This window comes from Ovis canadensis, chromosome 7 (genome assembly GCF_042477335.2).
Source record: "Ovis canadensis isolate MfBH-ARS-UI-01 breed Bighorn chromosome 7, ARS-UI_OviCan_v2, whole genome shotgun sequence".
Classification (NCBI taxonomy): domain Eukaryota; kingdom Metazoa; phylum Chordata; class Mammalia; order Artiodactyla; family Bovidae; genus Ovis; species Ovis canadensis.
This window is the reverse complement of record NC_091251.1, coordinates 46,394,440-46,411,090: the sequence shown is the minus strand read 5'-3', so window position 1 is coordinate 46,411,090 and position 16,651 is coordinate 46,394,440. Positions and strand designations below refer to the sequence as shown.

At 57.0% G+C, this 16,651-nt stretch overlaps 1 protein-coding gene across 8 annotated transcripts; it reads left to right on the top strand.

Annotated features, from left to right (window-relative positions):
* The first annotated feature begins 6,100 nt into the window (after positions 1-6,100).
* CCDC9B (coiled-coil domain containing 9B) lies at positions 6,101-15,176 on the top strand. Of its 8 annotated transcripts, XR_011258437.1 has the most exons (13): positions 6,208-6,341; positions 7,136-7,249; positions 7,533-8,048; positions 8,203-8,358; positions 8,448-8,573; positions 9,232-9,431; positions 9,740-9,798; positions 10,394-10,447; positions 10,545-10,644; positions 11,213-11,255; positions 11,340-12,298; positions 12,908-13,141; positions 14,587-15,176. XR_011258437.1 is itself a non-coding variant. In XM_069597797.1 (11 exons), exons 1-11 carry the CDS (start codon positions 6,330-6,332, stop codon positions 11,886-11,888), a joined length of 1,512 nt encoding a protein of 503 aa, XP_069453898.1. In that variant the 5' UTR covers positions 6,101-6,329; the 3' UTR covers positions 11,889-15,176. The 8 variants fall into 8 exon arrangements, 6 of the variants coding, with proteins under 6 accessions (XP_069453898.1, XP_069453903.1, XP_069453900.1 ...); XR_011258436.1 differs by lacking the exon at positions 6,208-6,341 and having other exon boundaries at positions 7,018-7,249; positions 7,533-7,631; XM_069597797.1 differs by having other exon boundaries at positions 6,101-6,341; positions 7,533-7,631; positions 11,340-15,176.
* Positions 15,177-16,651: the final 1,475 nt, after the last annotated feature.

Below are 16,651 nucleotides of genomic sequence, written 5' to 3'. Positions count from 1 at the left end.
CAGCTCCTCAGGAACGCTTTAACCTCTGAGCCACCAGGGAAGCCCTAGGACTAAGAAAACCTTTTGTAAAGTAAGCCTTGACTGCACTAAACTCCGCCTTTTGTGGCTCAGATGGTAAAGAATCGGCCTGCAATGTAGAAGACCCAGGTTTGATCCCTGGGTCAGGAAGATCCCCTGGAGAAGAACATGACAACCCACTCCAGTAGTCTTGCTTGGAGAATTCCATGGACAGAGGAGCCTGGTAGGCTACAGTCCTTGGGGTCACAAAGAGTTGTACACAACTGAGCAACTAACAGTTTTACTTTTCCGCCTTCACCAAAATCATATATACTGACCTTCCCCCACTTCCTCTTTGTTTTTTTTTTTTTCCCCCACTTCCTCTTTGGAACAGTTTCTCAGAGCTATCTGAGCTGCTGTCTCCCGGGCTGCAGCCTTCATTTTGCCCCAAATAAAACTTAACTTGCAACTCTTAACGTTGTGTGTCTTTTTAGTCGACAGATACTAAGCGCTCACCAAGTGCTTGGGTTTATTGCCTGGCAGAGAGAGGTGGCCCTTCCCTGCCAGAAAGGCACCAAGTGGAGAATAAAGGCACTCAGGGGACAAGAAGAGACATTTCTTGGCTCAGGGAGAGGAGAAGCTGAGAGGCCAAGGGTGGCGGTCCTAGGGAGTATGTGGATGGACAGTGAAGGCCAAAAGGCAGGATATCGGCCCTTTCTGTGACCCCCCAATCCCTTTCAGCAGAGCCAGCAAGGCCTCTGCTCCTGGACTGTCCTATAGGGTAGGGAGGGAGACAGAGCCAGGCACATTTGCAGGGTTTGGGGAAGCGGGGGTGGACAAGTTTCCCATGGCAGGAGGGCATAGGTGGCTGGCTCTGGCTTGGGCTGGAGAGAGTGCCTTGGGGACCAGGCAGGTTTGGTGGGAGATCTCCACCTCACTGCAGAGACCTCTGGGCAGGTCACTGACCCTGATCTCCAAAAAGTGAAAAACACAAGCACTGACTAATTCACAGATTTCGAAGCCTGATGAGATCAAATGACACTGTGTGTGAGGGCTTTGGCAGTGCTGGGTGTAAGAGCAAGGTGTTACTGTGATGATCGGTAGTATCAGCACTGATGACCCAGGTGTCTTCCTGGCCTCACTGTTCTTCCCCTTGCTCACATTGGGATCTTTCTTCAGGACACATCCCTACCTTTGGCCTCCAGCTTCACTCAGAATATTTCACTCACAGGCTCCTGAGAGCCGGCTCCAGCCACTTGCCGCAGCCTCCTTCCCCAGAAAGAGACCAAACAGCCAGGCTCACCTAGGACCAAGGGAGCTCTGGACACAGGACTTCTGGTGCTGAGTTGGGCTCTATTCTAGGCAAACCTGGACAACAGGTCACCCTACTGCCCTCCCACCCCCAGGCTGCTTTTTCTTCCCCGTGGTGACTGGTGTTCCAGGCACGGCAGCATGTTTTCTCTCATCCAGTTGCCCTCTCCAGCCTTGAAGCCTCTAGGCTGGGTGACGCCGCCCATGCCACGCCCCACCATTCCAAAGGCCCTGTCATCTTCTCAGTGGGACAGGTGGCCTGCTCTCAGAACTGGGCCAGATCTTTTCCTCATCCCTGGAGGGTGTGAACCCACCCATATCTCACCCCCCTGAGAGCCAGCCCTCCGTGGTAAGTGTCAAGGTGTGAAGGGACTTCCAGCCTCTCTGCCTACTGGGAGGAAGGAGCACCCGGGCACATGCATGGCAAGCCCGCCTGCCTCCCTACAGCCACGAGGGCCCCAGGCTCCAGACCTTGACACTGTCTTGGCTGCCCTGCCCCATCTCTCACTGAATGCACGCACCCCACCCCCACCCCACCCCTGTCACACACTGATGTTCTGAGGTGCTTCTGCTCACTCTTCCCTGTAAAGTCCCCTGCCCTGCCTGGTGCAGACCTTGCCCTGCAGGATCTGGACTCGGCCTCCTCCCTGGCTTCCTGAACCGCTGCATGGACTCCTTGGCCCCCACTGTGAAACCTCCAGTGAGCCCCTCTGGACTCCTCTGCCCCTGGGTCTGCCCTTCAGTGACCTCCCCTTTAGGACTGCACCCTCCTAAGCTGATGTTCCCTCACTGGTAAGAAGCCACTCCCGCTTCTCAGGCTGCATCCGTGCAACATTCTCACTGCCAGCCCCTTGCTGAGTCTTGCTCATCCCCTGGAAGCTTATCTTCTGGAAAACTCCTCAGTTGGCCTGGGTCCCATGTGGCCCCGGCCTCAGGCTAAGGTGGCCTGGTATCCTCAAACACCTCTGAGGTGGAGCCTGGATCGTCACTTTTTGTTCCCTTGTGTTGAAGGGGCCGAGTGAAGTAGATCAGGAGTTCGGTCCATATCAGAGCTCTCCTCCCACTGCTGGTCTGGAGCTGTAAAGCTCAGGATACCCCAGCCCAGGGTGTGCCTTGGAGAGCAGAATGGAAGAGGGGTCCTTGGACCATCTTTCTGCCACCCGCTGCTTCAAAGGACTTCGGCTCCATCTTGCTCTGGCACCAACATTGCTGGGAGAAATATCAATAACCTCAGATATGTAGATTACACCACCCTTATGGTAGAAAGCGAAGAGGAACTAAAGAGCCTTTAGATGAGGGTGAAAGAGGAGAGTGAAAAAGCTGGCTTCAAACTTCACATTCAAAAACCTAAGATCACGGCATCCGTTCCCATCATTTCATAGCAAATAGATGGGGGAAGAATGCAAATAGTGACAGACTTTATTTCCTTGGGCTCCAAAATCACTGCGAACAGTGACTGCAGCCATGAAATTAAAGGATGCTTGCTCCTTGGAAGAAAAGTTATGACAAAGCTAGACAGCATGTTTAAAAGCAGAGACATTACTTTGCTGACAAAGGGCCATCTAGTCAAAGCTATAATTTTTCCAGTAGTTGTATATGGATATGAGACTTGACCATAAAGAAGGCTGAGCACCGAAGAACTGATGCTTTTGAACTGTGATGTTGGAGAACACGCTCGAAATCCCTTGGACAGCAAAGAGATCAAACCAGTCAATCCGGAAGGAAATCAATCCTGAATATTCATTGGAAGGACTGATGCTGAAGCTGAAGCTCCAATACTTCGGCCACCTGATGAAAAGAGCCAACTCATTGGAAAGGACCCTGATGCTGGGAAAGATTGAAGGCAGGAGGAGAAGTGGGGCAACAGAGGGTGAGATGGTTGGATGGCATCACCGACTCAATAGATATGAGTTTGGGCCAACTCCAGGAGATGGTAAAGGACAGGGAAGCCTAGTGTACTGCAGTTCATGGGGTCACAAAGAATCAGACACAACAACAACAACAACTGCTCTGGCATGTGTGTTCTTGGAGCCATGGGGCCCAGACTGTCCCTGGCAGCGGGAGCCTGACAAGAGCTCATCCATCTGCCCCTACATCACGCCCTCTGAGTCCTCCTTACCCAGGGCCAGGCCTGGCCTGAGCTGAGAGGCCTAAACTAAATCTCTAGTCAGTAGGAATTGTAACAGCAGTTTCTTGATCCAAGAAGGTGCTGGAGGTGGGTAGTTATGGCTATGGGCCCAGTTGGCAGGCTGCCTGAGACGGTGGTGAACCAGCCACAGAAGAGACATGACCTAGACCTGTGGTTGAGGTATTGGGACAATGGGCCTATTCCTGGGCAAAGAAAGGGAGGGCACAGCAGGAGGGGTCAGCAGAAACAATGTTGTTGTAGCAGCCAGAAGAACAACGGGCAGGAGGCGGATGTCTAGCAGCTGGTTTCTTCTGAGCCACAAACAGGCTGAGCAGCCCAGGTATTGGGTGCTACCTCTCCCGTCTCATCACCAATAAAATGCGGCTTCTACAGCCTGTGTGACTTCGCTAGCTTGATGGAGCTGGGAGGCGGGGTTGATTCAGACTTGCTGGAGAGGAGGGGGCAGCAGAAGCCGGGGAAGAGCCATTCCCCACCTCCAACCAGGCTTTTTGAAGGCCTGCTGCCCCCTAGTGGTCACACAGACTAATAGCGGCGTGGTCCCGATCCCCTATACCGGGGACCATTAGGCTGGTCACGCCCTACCTTCTCCAGACAGGGAAAGGAAATGCACAGTTAGCGACGTTACCGGCCACCTCCTCCCTCAGGGCTGCGAGTATTCTGGGTGCAGGGAACAGCAGCCCCAGTCGAAGCACAGGTACCCAGAGCCATGCGCAGGACGGCGTGGGTTACTCACTCATATATTCATTCTGCAGGCCCCCAGGAAGGCACTGTAGTTTTCAGGGACACTGTGCCAGGCCCTGGGGATTTAGAGGCCCTCAGTACACCATTCCTGCCCTTAGAGAGCCTCTCTCCAGTAGGGAGCAGACAGGCACACCACAGACTCTGGAGAAAATAGGAGAATATGGGGGCTGCTCTGAGGCTGACATTGTGTGAGTAACACTTGGGACACAAGTGGCCCGCAGCCGTGGGGCTGTCTGACTATTGGTCCGTCCTGGTCACATGGGCCTTCAGCCTGCTAGATGCAGAGGCCTTTGCCATGAGGTTAGGGGAATCTTTTCCTGCAGGCCCTTCTAGAGATCTGGGTTGCCCACCCTGCAGGATGACTGGATTTCTACCCAGCCTGCTGCTCCTCACTGCTGTCTGGCCCCCACCCTGGCTGGGAACAGGCGCAATGGGGAAAGCAGACCTCGTCTCCTCTACCTCCATTCCTCCTCCCCAGACCTGGGTTCCAAAGATCATGAGGAACATTAGGTCTCAGCTGCATCCTTCACTCCCAGGCTGGTGCTCTAAGGGCCTTCCAGCTCCAAACACAGGGCATGGGCCAGGTGACAGGAGGCCTGACTGCCACCCCACCAGGGCCGTGCTCCAGCTGTCAGAGACTAGACTGGAACTCAGTAGGCAGCACGTGGAGAGGGTAGGAGAAGAAGTGTGTGTGTGTGTGTGTGTGTGTAGCCTGGGTGCGTCACTGTAGCTGGGAATGCAGAGTCTGACTCAGTGGGAACATCCGGCACGAAAGGAAGAGAGAGCGCAGTGGCATTTCCAAGCAGGATGGGAACTCTAGGGTGGCGGAGATCGGCTGCCGGGTCAGCGGCGCTGCTCCAAGGCCTGGCCTGGAAAGAGGCTCAGTGTGGTGCGCAGGGGAGGGCAGATAGGAAGGGGTGGTTCAAGGGCAGCAGGGTTGGATCTCTGGCTGCCTGGGCTGGTCTGGGTAGGAAGGAGAGGGCAGCAGGGCTTTCTGCTTTGGAGACAGAAGGGACAAGTTGTCCACGGGATTAGGGAAATAGATCCCGGTCAGTCAGGGCTGAGGGGGAATGCAGGAACCTCTGACCTATCCTTCAGGGCCTGGAGGTCGGGGACCTGTTACTAGAGAACCAGATCCCAGGTGCTCCTGATACAGAGACCACCTCTCCCCCTGGCACCCCCAAACTCCTGGTCTCAGAGGCACTAGGGGTGGCATTGCCAGGCAAGCTGCTGTCCAGGGCAGAGACAGCAGCCTCGGGTGTACCGGCAAGATCTGGGGGGAGACTTTCCCAGAAAAGGCTGCTTCCAGTCTGAGGGTCAGAGAGGCTGAGAGGGCCAGCCCTGGAAAGCAAGGCCAGGAAGGGCTCCCAAGTAGGAGCCAAGGGGAAAGGCTGTTGTCCAGGCTTGAGCTGTGGCGGCATGGGCCCTGAGGGAGGTGCCCCGCACCAAGCGGTGACCTGGACAGTTGAGCATCCCAGGAGTAACTGTACTTGAAAGTACAGGGAAGACAACGCTGAACCCAAAGGAATGAATGACTAATGGTGTTATTTTAGGTATGCGGTAGTACCTGATGGCCTAGGGGAGATGAACTCTTTGATCCCTTCGCATTACTTAAACCAGAACTGATGAGGAGAATGAGGGGCCAGGGGACACTCATTTGAGCAGAGGCCTTCGGACCAGGGAGGGCAATGGACTGGACTATAGGCCTCTCTCCACTAATGGGAGGGACAGAGACCTACTCGGCTGCCCATCTGTCTGCAGGCAGGCCCAGGCTGGGGTCCTACTGGAGCATGAGGCCCCCTGTGTGGGCTCGCCCTGCCAGGCAGAAGTCCCTGCCAGTCTGCCTGGGGACACTGGGGCGGGGCACGGAGAGGTGCTGGGCAGGGCCAGCTGCCTGCCGGTGCCCTGGTCCTCGCCCTCTGAGAGTGGATGGTGGGGGCGGTGGCCGCGGCGTTCCTGGCTGGGAGCCCAGAGAAGCCTTTTGTAATCACAACATGATCTCGTGTGCTGAGCAGTGAAGCCGGCAGGGAGAGGCCGGCGGAGGGAGGCCCAGCTCCGGTGGCTCCGGCTTCCCTCCCGCTCTAGCTCCCCCCAGGACTGCTCTGGAATTCTCTCCGTGCCCGCTGTTGCCATGCACTCAGCTGTGAGTGGCACCTTGCCTTTGGCGGGGGGCTTCTTGGGGCTGGGACGCCAGGCGGCCACACTCTGAGGGCAGCTAGGGACAGCTGGGCCCGGGAGGAAGAGGGCTGTGCCTAGGCGGGAGGGGAGGGTGCTGGGCAGGGGTGTCGGCCACGAAGGAGTCCCTGCAGCCAGACAAGGAGGGACCCAGGGATCACTGTGTGCCTGGGGGGCTCCGCAGTGGGGCCCACCCATGGAGCTGACTCTTGCCGGCAGCTCTTGCTCTCAGCCTGGAAAGGCTGGGCCTGTGGGAGCGGCTGTTTCCCACAGGCTGGGCGCAGGCCTGAGAAGTGGGGTCCATGGCCTAGGAGCCCAGGACAGAGCAGGGTCCTCTCCTTTCACTGTGGTTCTCGGCCTGGGAGCCCAACAGCTCCCCCCTCGACCTCCTGAATCCCCTGGCAACTTCCCAGTCACGGCAGGTTCCGCTGCCAGAGCCATTTATAACTCCCATTCCGGGCTCTGCTCCGCAGCTGAGCTCCCTGGAGAGCCGGGGGGAGGGGCAGCCACTGCTGGGAGCTGCGGGCCTGGGCATGAGGCTCTGACCTGAGCCCCACGAGAGGACGCAGGGAGATGGCAGATGGGCCTAGCAGGGTGGGGGCTTACGGCCTTCCATGAGCTGACTCCCCACGCGGCCCTAGCTCTGGGTCTGGGGCTGTTCCTTGGGTGGTAAGAATAGGGTAGAATGGGCGGATATAAAAGTTGAGGAACTGGTAAGGGATGGGCCCAGCAGTCAGGAGCTTGGGCCCCTGCCCTCTGCAGGGGCCTCACGGGGCTGAGTCCCCGATGAGCAAGCAGGAAGAGAAGGACGCAGAGCTGGACCGGAGGATAGTCGCCCTTCGCAAGAAGAACCAGGCCCTGCTGCGCAGGTACCAGGTGAGTGGGCTGAGCCAGGCGGGAGGACCGACTGGGCCAGCACTCCTAGGCTGACCTGCAGACTCCGGCGTGGTGGTCTCTCCCTGCAGGCATGGGTCTGAGACCGGGGTGAGGGTGGGTGTCTTCCATCTCAGAGGCTCTGCGGGGGTCTTGGGGACTCTGCGATGTGGTGTGTCTGCCCCCTGGTGCCCCACTGGTGTCTCTCTGTGCAGGCCTGCCGGCGCCTGTGTGTCTGTGCCTCTGAGGGGCCGTGGCCTGTGCTGACCCCGGGGCCCTCCCACAGGAGATCCAGGAAGACCGGCGGCAGGCAGAGCAGGGGGGCATGGCTGCGGCCACACCGGAGCCCCTTCGTCCTGACGGCCTCATTGTCACCATCAGCCAGGTTCCTGGAGGAAGACCCACCCGGGAGACAGGGTGGGGTGGCAGGGAGGTGGCGGCCCAGCTTGTGCCGGGGGAGCACAGCCGCCCCTGCTCCTCTGCCTCTCCCACTTCTCTTCAGCGGCGCACCTACCAACCTCATGCAGCCCAGGCCACTGCTGGCCCCCACCCCAAAGAGCCACAGTTGGAAGGTGACCATGCCCTTTTCCAGCCCCAGAGCTCTGCACCTGTGCCCCCACGCACAGGCTGCCCCTAAACCCCAAGTCCCAGGGCACAGGGACGTTGGGGCTGAATGCCAGGAACAGCGTCTGAGAACAGAGCCTCGTTGTCTGAGCGCTTTGGATTTCCCAGCTCAGAGATGGGCCACTGTGGCGTCTTGGGCCCCTGGGTGGCCCCAGGCCTGGATAACCTAATGCCACTGGTATGTGAACGCCTCACAGAGGCAGCTCCTCAGTGGGCATTCCAGGGAGGGCCAGGGCTGGAACCCAGCCTGGGGAAGCACCCAAAGGACCCAACCCCCAACTTCTGCCTAGTGCTGCCCATGTGGTCTCACGGCATGGCACCTCATTCTGCAGGGGAAGCGGGTGGTCAGCCGGAACTGGGCGAGGAGTGCCCTTGGACCTGGAGCAGCCAGTGAGACGCTTGAGGATGAGCAGGCAGAGGCCCACACTGGCACCTTCTGCTTGGGGGAGCGGGTGGATCTGGCCGTGACCATGGAAAACAAAGCCGAGGTGAGCAGGGCGGGTAGGGGAAGCCTGTGAGCCAGGAAGCCTCCGCTTCTTCCCTGCCTGCGCCACCCTGCCCAACCTTTCCTCCCCAGGCCAAGCGGATCGTAAGTGAGAAGCCCACCAGGGCACGGAACCAGGGAGCAGAAGCATCACCTGGAGCAGGCATGGGCCGGAGCCCCTCCGTGCCACCGGCCGTCAGCTCAGATTCTGCACGGAGGGTACCTCCCCAAGAAGGGGTGGGGACATGAACGTGGTGGTCCCCATTTGGGAGAGGCATGGAAGCTGAGTCGCATATGTCCCCATCTGGGGAGACGTGACCCAGGCAGCACCTGCAAGAATTCCCACTCCTTCTTCCCTTCTCTGACCAGTCTCCACAGCGGGTGGGTCATGCAGTGAGAAACAGTGCAAGCGAGAGACGTGTCCCAGCCCCTAACCCCTCCTGGACCTCTGGTGCAATCTGGTGGGGTCTGGAGGTGGGTCTAGGGTGTGAGAGACTGGCCGCGTGCCAGGTGTGACCTCTAGATGGCAGCAGTCCCTAGTCTTGGCTCTTGCTCCCAGCAGCTGGGTGTCCCTCCACCCTCCACCTGACCACACACCCCAGCAACAACCCCGTGGATAGCACTTTTATTATCCCCATTTCACAGATGAGGAAATGACCAACGAAGAGGTCATCTTCCCCCAAAGACACAGCTAACCTTGGATGGAAACTATGCCTATGGCAAACAGGATTTAACCGACATGGAATGGATCTAATTTGGGGGTGGGGTCGTCAAAACCTTCAGAGAGGAAGGGGTTAGCAGACTCCCTGGATCCCCATCCCAAACCCAGGGCTGTTTCTGCTTCCACCCCATGGTGCTTAGTGTCTTTTCCCTTCAGGGTGTCCAGGAGCCCCGGAGTCCAGCCCCGGTCCCAGGCCCAGCTCCCCGCCGGGCACTGGGGGGCCCCCTGGAGGTGGGCTGGGACTATGCCCAGTGGAAGCAGGAGCGGGAGCAGATAGACCAGGCCCGCCTGGCGCGGCACAGAGACGCACAGGGTGACTGGCGCCGCCCGTGGGACGTGGACAAGGCCAAGCCCACGTGGGTGGCAGGGCCCGGCAGCTGCTGGGTTGACGTGCTGTGGGGCTGTGTCAGGCTAACTGTGGGCACCTCTTGGAGGGTGGCTGGGCCCCCTCAGGGTGGTGAGGATCTCCCTGGCCCTCCGATTGAGCCCTGGGCTAAGGGCTCTGTGCAGGCGCTGAGTTTCCCATCTTTCTTGGGCCCACCCTCTCCCTGCTGTCCTTAGGCCTAGGGCTAGAGTGGGGGAGGGGGTGTTGGCCCACCAGCAGCTCTGCAGTCTCTGTCCTTCCCGCCACCAGCCAGCCTGACTCCCTCTTTCTGCAATGCAGGCGACAGGGCTCCAGCAAGCCTCGGGAAGAGGGCCCAGCCAGGGTGGGCAGCACGAGGGGTGAGCCAAAACCCCACGACCCCCACCCCTCCTGGAGTTTTTCACCCCTTGCTCCCTCTCTGTCCTCTGTCTCTTGGATTACCACCTATTTTCAGAGCTGGAAAGAAGCATGAAAGAACGTCTTCTCTCCTCTGCTCCCTATCAGACCTTCCTTTGCATCCTCTAAACCCACAACCCTTGTCCTGGGTTTTGACCCCAGAAGGTCTGGAGAGAAGGCTCACTAGGAAGTCAGTACTGGGGTCCTTTTGAGGTGCTGCACCCTCCTGGGTGACAGCTGATCCTTATCTATTATAGGGATAATTCCACTGCATCGCAGGCCCCTCATTTTACACATGAGGAAGCCAAGGCTGGAGAGGCTGCTCTGCTGGTCACCTAGCCAGAAGTGGCAAAGCAAGTACAGGGACGCAGCTCCCCTGATGCGGCCCTAACCGCACCCCCCAACCCCAGCACCCAGGCCAGACATCTTTCTGGGAACCAGAACACTTACAACTGGACCAAGAGAAGGACTGACAACTTCCTGGTCCTGAAAGAGCTGATGTTGCTGCTTTGGCTCTTTTGTGATCCCACCCTTTCCCAATTTCCTCTTCCCTCTTAGGTCCCAGGAGTCACCGAAAGCTACAGCCCCCACCACTGCCCCCTGAAGGCAAAGGTGAGTTGAGAGAGGAGGAGGATCAGGTCCCAGGAGCTGGTGAGGGAACCAGGCTGCCATGACCCCCTTCTCTCTTGATGTGTACCATCTCTTGCAGGCAGTGCTACTCGGGGTGGGCAACAGGGCAGACCCGTGGTGGCGCTGGCCACCCGCAGCAAGGCTCGAGGGACAGAGAGGCTGACTGGCAGGGCCCGCAGGTAACATGAGACAGGGAGCAAAATCGGGGGAGGTTCTGGGCTCCTGGATTTCCTGGCCTCTGGGAGGTCAGGCCGCCTGGCCCAGGTGCCTGCTCTAGCCCCCAGGGCCTCTGCCTCTTGGCTGACTGCTGCCTGGTGGCGGGTTAATGAGATGCGGGGAGAGGCCATCAGCAACAGCAGCTGCAGCAAGAGCCGGGTGCCCTGGGAGGCCGGCGGTAATTACAGCAGTTCCTTTCCCGGGGGAAGTCAGGCGCGCCTTTCCCAGGCAGCACAGGCTGGGACACGCCCATCGTCCCCACAGAACTCAAGGTGCTGCGGGCTTGGCCATAAACAGCAGCTGGGGACCCGCTATAGTGGGCAGTGTTCAGAGGAAATGGCTGGGTTTGGGGCGGAAGGTCAGGCTGGAAGGGAAACATCCTGGAGCCTCGTTGTGGCTCTGACCTTCCTCTGAGACCCCTGGGCTCTTGTTTCTCCCTGGGGGATGTGGGCTGCCAGCTACGGAGCAGGTGGAGTGAGGTGGGGTGGGTTGGGTTAGGAGTGGGGCCTGCCACATGCTGTGTTTCTGCAGGTGGGAAATGAAGGAAGACAGGGAGGAGCCGGAGAGCCAGGAGGTGGGTACTTGGACATAGGATGGGGTGGGCTAGGGACATGAGCCCTAAATTCGCCAACCAGTAGAGCCAACCTCTTGTTTTCAGGGAAGCCAGAGCACCAGAAAGACTCCGAATGGGAAGGAACATGAGCAGACTCAGAGCAGGATGGAGCCGGGCGGACCCACCAGTGCCCCGGGAACCACCCCCACGCCAGCATCGGCATCACCAGAGGGGCTGAAAGAGGAGTCGGGAGATTTGGCAGCCAGTCCAGCCAGTCCGGGCTCTCCACCAAACTTAGACTTGGTTCCCCTCGATCTCTCCCTAGGAGGCGCCAGTAGCTCTGGGTCTCAGGAGAGTGCCTGTGTGCTCAGTTCAAAGCCTGGGGCCCAGGAGAGCCCTGCATCCCGGCTGGAGGGCCAGGAGCAGCCCCTTGGGTCAACCGAGCCCCAGGCCATGCCAGAAGCCCAGACTTGTTCTGGGCCCCCCAAAGGGGCAGAGCCCCTGGAGTCCAGAGAAGACAGGCCTGGCAAGGCTGGGGCCCAGCAGGGCCTGACACCTCGGAGCAGGGCCCCTAGAGGAGGCAGCCAAAGGGTGAGGGGTGCAGGAGGTGTGAGGAGCAGGACAGGGGGTCCTGGCCCTGCAGGAAGATGCTGAGCAAAGTTCATGGGAGCAGGAGGCCAGGCTGGGGAGAGGAGGGAAGGCGCTGTCCAGAGTCTGCGCCATGGGTGTGTGGTGGCTGGTGGCTGTGGCGGCCTGGCTGAGCAGTTTGGCAAACTCTCCAGGGGAGTGAGACCCTGAAGGCCAGGAGCCAGCACCTGCCTTCACAGGCACCCCCTGCGCACACGTGTGCTCTCACCTGCAGGTACAGCCCCTGGTGCATGCCCACGCCACGCCTGGTCTGTGAGGCTGGTGAACTCTGTCCCAAGCCTACTGCTGCCCAGGCCACAGGCTCCCTGCCATGACAAGAGGACAAGGCTTGGAAGTACTCAGCAGCCGGCTCACCTAGCTCCCGTCACCCCCAGGGCCTGGCCACTCCCTCCAGCTGCTGGCTCCTGGCTCGTCAGGTACTGCCAGCTCGTCAACTGCTGCCAGCCTCAGCAGCTGGCATGGCTAGCCCAGGCCTGGGTCCCTTTCCTACGCTTTCCCCTGTCTTGCACCCATGTGACTCTTAGTCCCAGAATCACTGGATGACCAACGAGGGAATCTCACAATTACCGGGCTGCCTGCTACCTTTCGGGAAGAGCAGGCTGAGGCCCAGAGGAAGGGAGGCCACAGCCGGCAGGGACGGAGCTAGGGACAGAAGAAAGGAAGGATCTCGAGAAAGTCTCTGAAGCAGGGTGGGGTGAAGAGGGGACAGATGGCTGTCTCTCCCCACAGCAGGGTTGGGGAGCTCATATTCAGGGACCTCCTCCCCCACCCCTAGGTTAGACCTGAGTGCATCCTGAATGGGGGAGGGGGAGCCTGCCACCCGGGGTCGTTTTCTGCCATCTCCAACTTCCTCTTCCCACCGCCTCCCTGCACTGTGTCATGCCAAAGCGAGGTCTCAGGCAGGGACTCAAGAGGCAGAGAAACAGCAACTCCAGCTAAGTACGACATCAGGACTCGTCTTTCCTACTTAGTCTCTGTTCCCCCCACCCCCCACCACTGAGACCCACGTCTGGTGAATTATCCAGACTCCGCACAAGCTGTGGCTTCCTCTCAATTCAACAAACATTTCCTGAGCACCCACTACCAGCAATGCAGCCGGTGGGCGATGGTGACTTTGCCAGCAAGAGGGAGGGAAGAAGCCTCGTCATCCGGCAGATCCAGGCTGCACAGCAGGAGCTGTTCTTGGCTGTAGGTGCCTGACAGGTGTTGAAGATGGTGGTAGGAGCCCAGAGGGAACCATCCCACTGCTGTGTGCAAAGGTGGGCACGCCTCTCTTTCTCATTGGGTGTCCCCTTTGCCCCCAAACCCCTGCTTGGATCTCCCCACATAGCCAGGCCGTGGCTGTTCCTCTCTGCTGAAAGTCCCAGGCTTCAGTGGCTTCTCTGGGTTCTCTCTGGAGTGTCCAGATCATCCCCAGCATTTCTCTCCACTGTCAAAGAGAGGTCTGAATTGTGGCTCAACTGTGAGGCCAGGCTTCCTCACTGGCTCTTACTCTACGAGCCACCCCCTCTATTGAGGAGGAGGGTGGAGGGGATGACTTTTCAGCAGATCAGATTGTTTTGAGTAGTGCTTCTTACACATAAAGGTGCAGACGAATGCAGACTCTTAACTGTGGGCTGGGCCTGGGAACCTGCATTTCTCATAGGCTCCAGGTGCTGTCTTTACTGCAGGTTCCTGGACCACACTTTGAGAGGAAGGATTTGGATTAGAATATATGGAGGGCTGAGGACAGAGACAGACTCTAGACTCTTAAGGGCTGGCTGCTGGCTCTACATGGGGTGGTGGCAGGCTGCCCCTGCCAGGTGAGAGCTTCCTGGTCTCAGAGTCAGGTGGGAAGCTGAGGCTTTGGGTTAAAGGCTTGAGAGCTGGTGGTGCCAACTTCCTGTAGTGGGGAGTGAGAAAGTTGATTGGGAATGGGGTGAGGTGAAGGTGGTTGGAAGAGGTGAGGATTGATCAGAGGAATTCTGGAAAGGCTTGGGAACATTCTGTGCATGTAGGGAGAAGACCCCTGTGAGATACGAAAAGGCAAGGGTGAAAGATTCCAAGCTTAAGTTTTCCTCTTGCCATCCGGTCACACATTTGTGACTTCAGAGCATAAAACTAGTTCTGGAACCCATGACTCCCAAGTATGGAGCTGGAGTAGAGCAGGTTCAAGCAGAGCCCTTGAATTCAGATGTCTCCCAAATTGTGAACCAGAATTTGGATTCTAAGAATTACAAACTTCCCCCAACTGCCAATGCTGCCAACTATACAGATGTGCCTTCATTAAAGGGTATGTGCCAAGTCATGTTTGACTGTGGGCTGGAGATGTAGTTTGGGCAGAGGTCTGCTTGAGGCCTTATGACAAGACCTAAGCGGGAGAGGAAGCTGGGCTAAAGGGCTAAGGAAAAATGGGCTTCTCTCTCTTCTGGGTGTTAGGAGAAAGGGATGTCATGGGAGTGAGTCACTAGCAGTTGGAGAGAATGGAGTCTGGCATAGAGTATCTTCATCATAGGAAGAACTGTAGCACAAGGCAAGTATCACTGAGCTTTCCTTAGAAAAGGGGAGCCCTTCTTCAGGACCAATGAGCTAGCACTTCTGGTGGCCACAAACCCTGCTCCAGGATGAAACCAGCTAAGGGGCAGGAGGGAAGGGTAAACATCCCTCCACAAAGCTCAGGGCCATGGAAGGCTGCTCTGTTTCTTCCTGGATCCTTTCGTTAAAGGCCTGGCTGGGAGCCTTCTTGGATGTCCTTCTCCTCTCCAACCAACAGACAAGACTGCTTCTCAAAGGTGGGAAGTTCTTCATGGGACATGGCTTCAGGAGCCCAAGCACAGAGTTGGAGGAATTGATGAGGGAAAGTGCACAGGGCAGTAAGGGGCCAGCAGGGACATGAAAGCTTTACCCAAGGCCTCAAAACAAGGCAGAAGAGGTGGAAAGCATCTCTATCCTGGCGCCGATCACCTTACAGAGGGGCACGGCAGACCACACTGTGAGGGAGGTATTTGGGGGATGACAGGCAGCATGGTAGAGCGGAACAAACATGGGCCTTGGAATCCCAAGAGACTGAATCTGAATTCTAGGTCTGTCACCTGCTAGCTGGACAACTCTGGTAAATTTTAATGTCTAAAAGCCTCAGTTTTGTTTGCAAAATGGAGCTAGTAATACCTATGTTGAAGGATTGTTAAGAAAATTAAAGATGAAAATATGCAAAATACCCCTGGCACACAGTAGGCACTCTATTAACAGTAGCCTGGCATGAAGACAACACTTAGTAAATATTTGTTGAATAAATGAAGTAGTGATTTGGTGTGATCTTGGTCTACTTTGTTTTCTATCTTTTCCATTGCCTTCTCTTCTGGTCTCGTCTTCACTGGGGTCAACACACTCTCAAAAGGAGGGAAGGTCTGAAAGGGTACTCAACCTTCTAGGACAGTAAGCTGCTTTTACTTCCCTGGGGTGGTCTTGGTGAGTTAAAAGCATCATGAAGCGACTCTCCTCTTACAGGAAATGTTCTTTGCCCTCATCCACCCACTGGATCACAAGGATGTCCTAAACATTTCCCCCTAACTTTGACACTGGCTTTTGCAGTTCAGGCATTTCCTTTTTTCTTCTGTTTACATCAGCCGCAATCTCACAAACTCACTCCCCAGAAACAGACTCCTCTGTGGAGTTGCCTTCACGCCTCCTGAAGTTTTACCACCCGAAGGAGTAGCATGCCTGTATTTTCATATAATCAAGGGATCCCTGGAAGTGGAGGATCCCCAGCTATCAAAGTCCAAGTTTGGAAGGTTTGACCACCAATCAGTTCCAGCCCCAAACCCTAGCCTCAGGGACAGGAATAAAAGGAAAAGATGGCACTGGCCCCAGAAAATAATAAAGGAAATGCCAAAAATCCCAATATGGCCATATCTTCTTAACTGGGGGATTAAGTCCCAGGCAGGGAGTTCAAGGGAATAGGAGAAATGAAAGGCACCGCTTTACTTCTGCCTCTTGAGTCATTTATCAGTGTCCACAGACCCTACAAGCATCTTGTCCTGAGCGAGGGCTATCAGGGCTTATGCGGAAGAGCAGACAGAAGGTGACCACAGCCCCACAGGAGGTGGGGGGAGAATGTGAGGCTGGGGAAGGCAGTGAGAGAAGCTGCAGAAAGCACAGTCCGAGGCTGCTTTCTCTCAACGAGTCTGCTGGCCTACGTCACAGCCTCTCATTAAGCATCCACTTGACGCCAGCGAAGTGAAATAGCACAGACCTGGCACCAGAAAGAACAAATGTGGCACCCACTGCTCCTTTTAAGGACTGGTTCGAGGAACAGCAGGCCCCAAGGCAGGAGGTCAGGCAAACACATCAGTATCTTTGTGGGACAGGGAGAGAGGACTCTTTCGGGCCTGCCTCCTCCTTCTTAACAAGCTTTCCAGGGCAAGTTCTCCTGCAACCTTCAAAAAGAACCAACAATGAAGGCCTTTTCCCTTTTAAAACTCTAGGGACACAGTGCTTCCTCTTCCCCCAGCAGGGCAGCTGGCTTCAAGCAAGAAGGAAGGTCAAAAGTCACCTTTGATAACCATCTGTCCAAACAGTAATACCCTAACCCCAACTTACTGAATCAGAGGGAAAGACTGGGCCAGTGCTTCTCACATGTTAGTGTGCATCCGAATCACCTGGAAGCCTAGTTAACACCCTGCCCAGCTCCATCTCCTGACTTTCTCATTCAGTAGTTGTGGGATGGGATCTAAGCCATGGGATTTCTTATAAGTTCCCAGGTGATGCTGATGTTGATGGTCTGGGCTCTA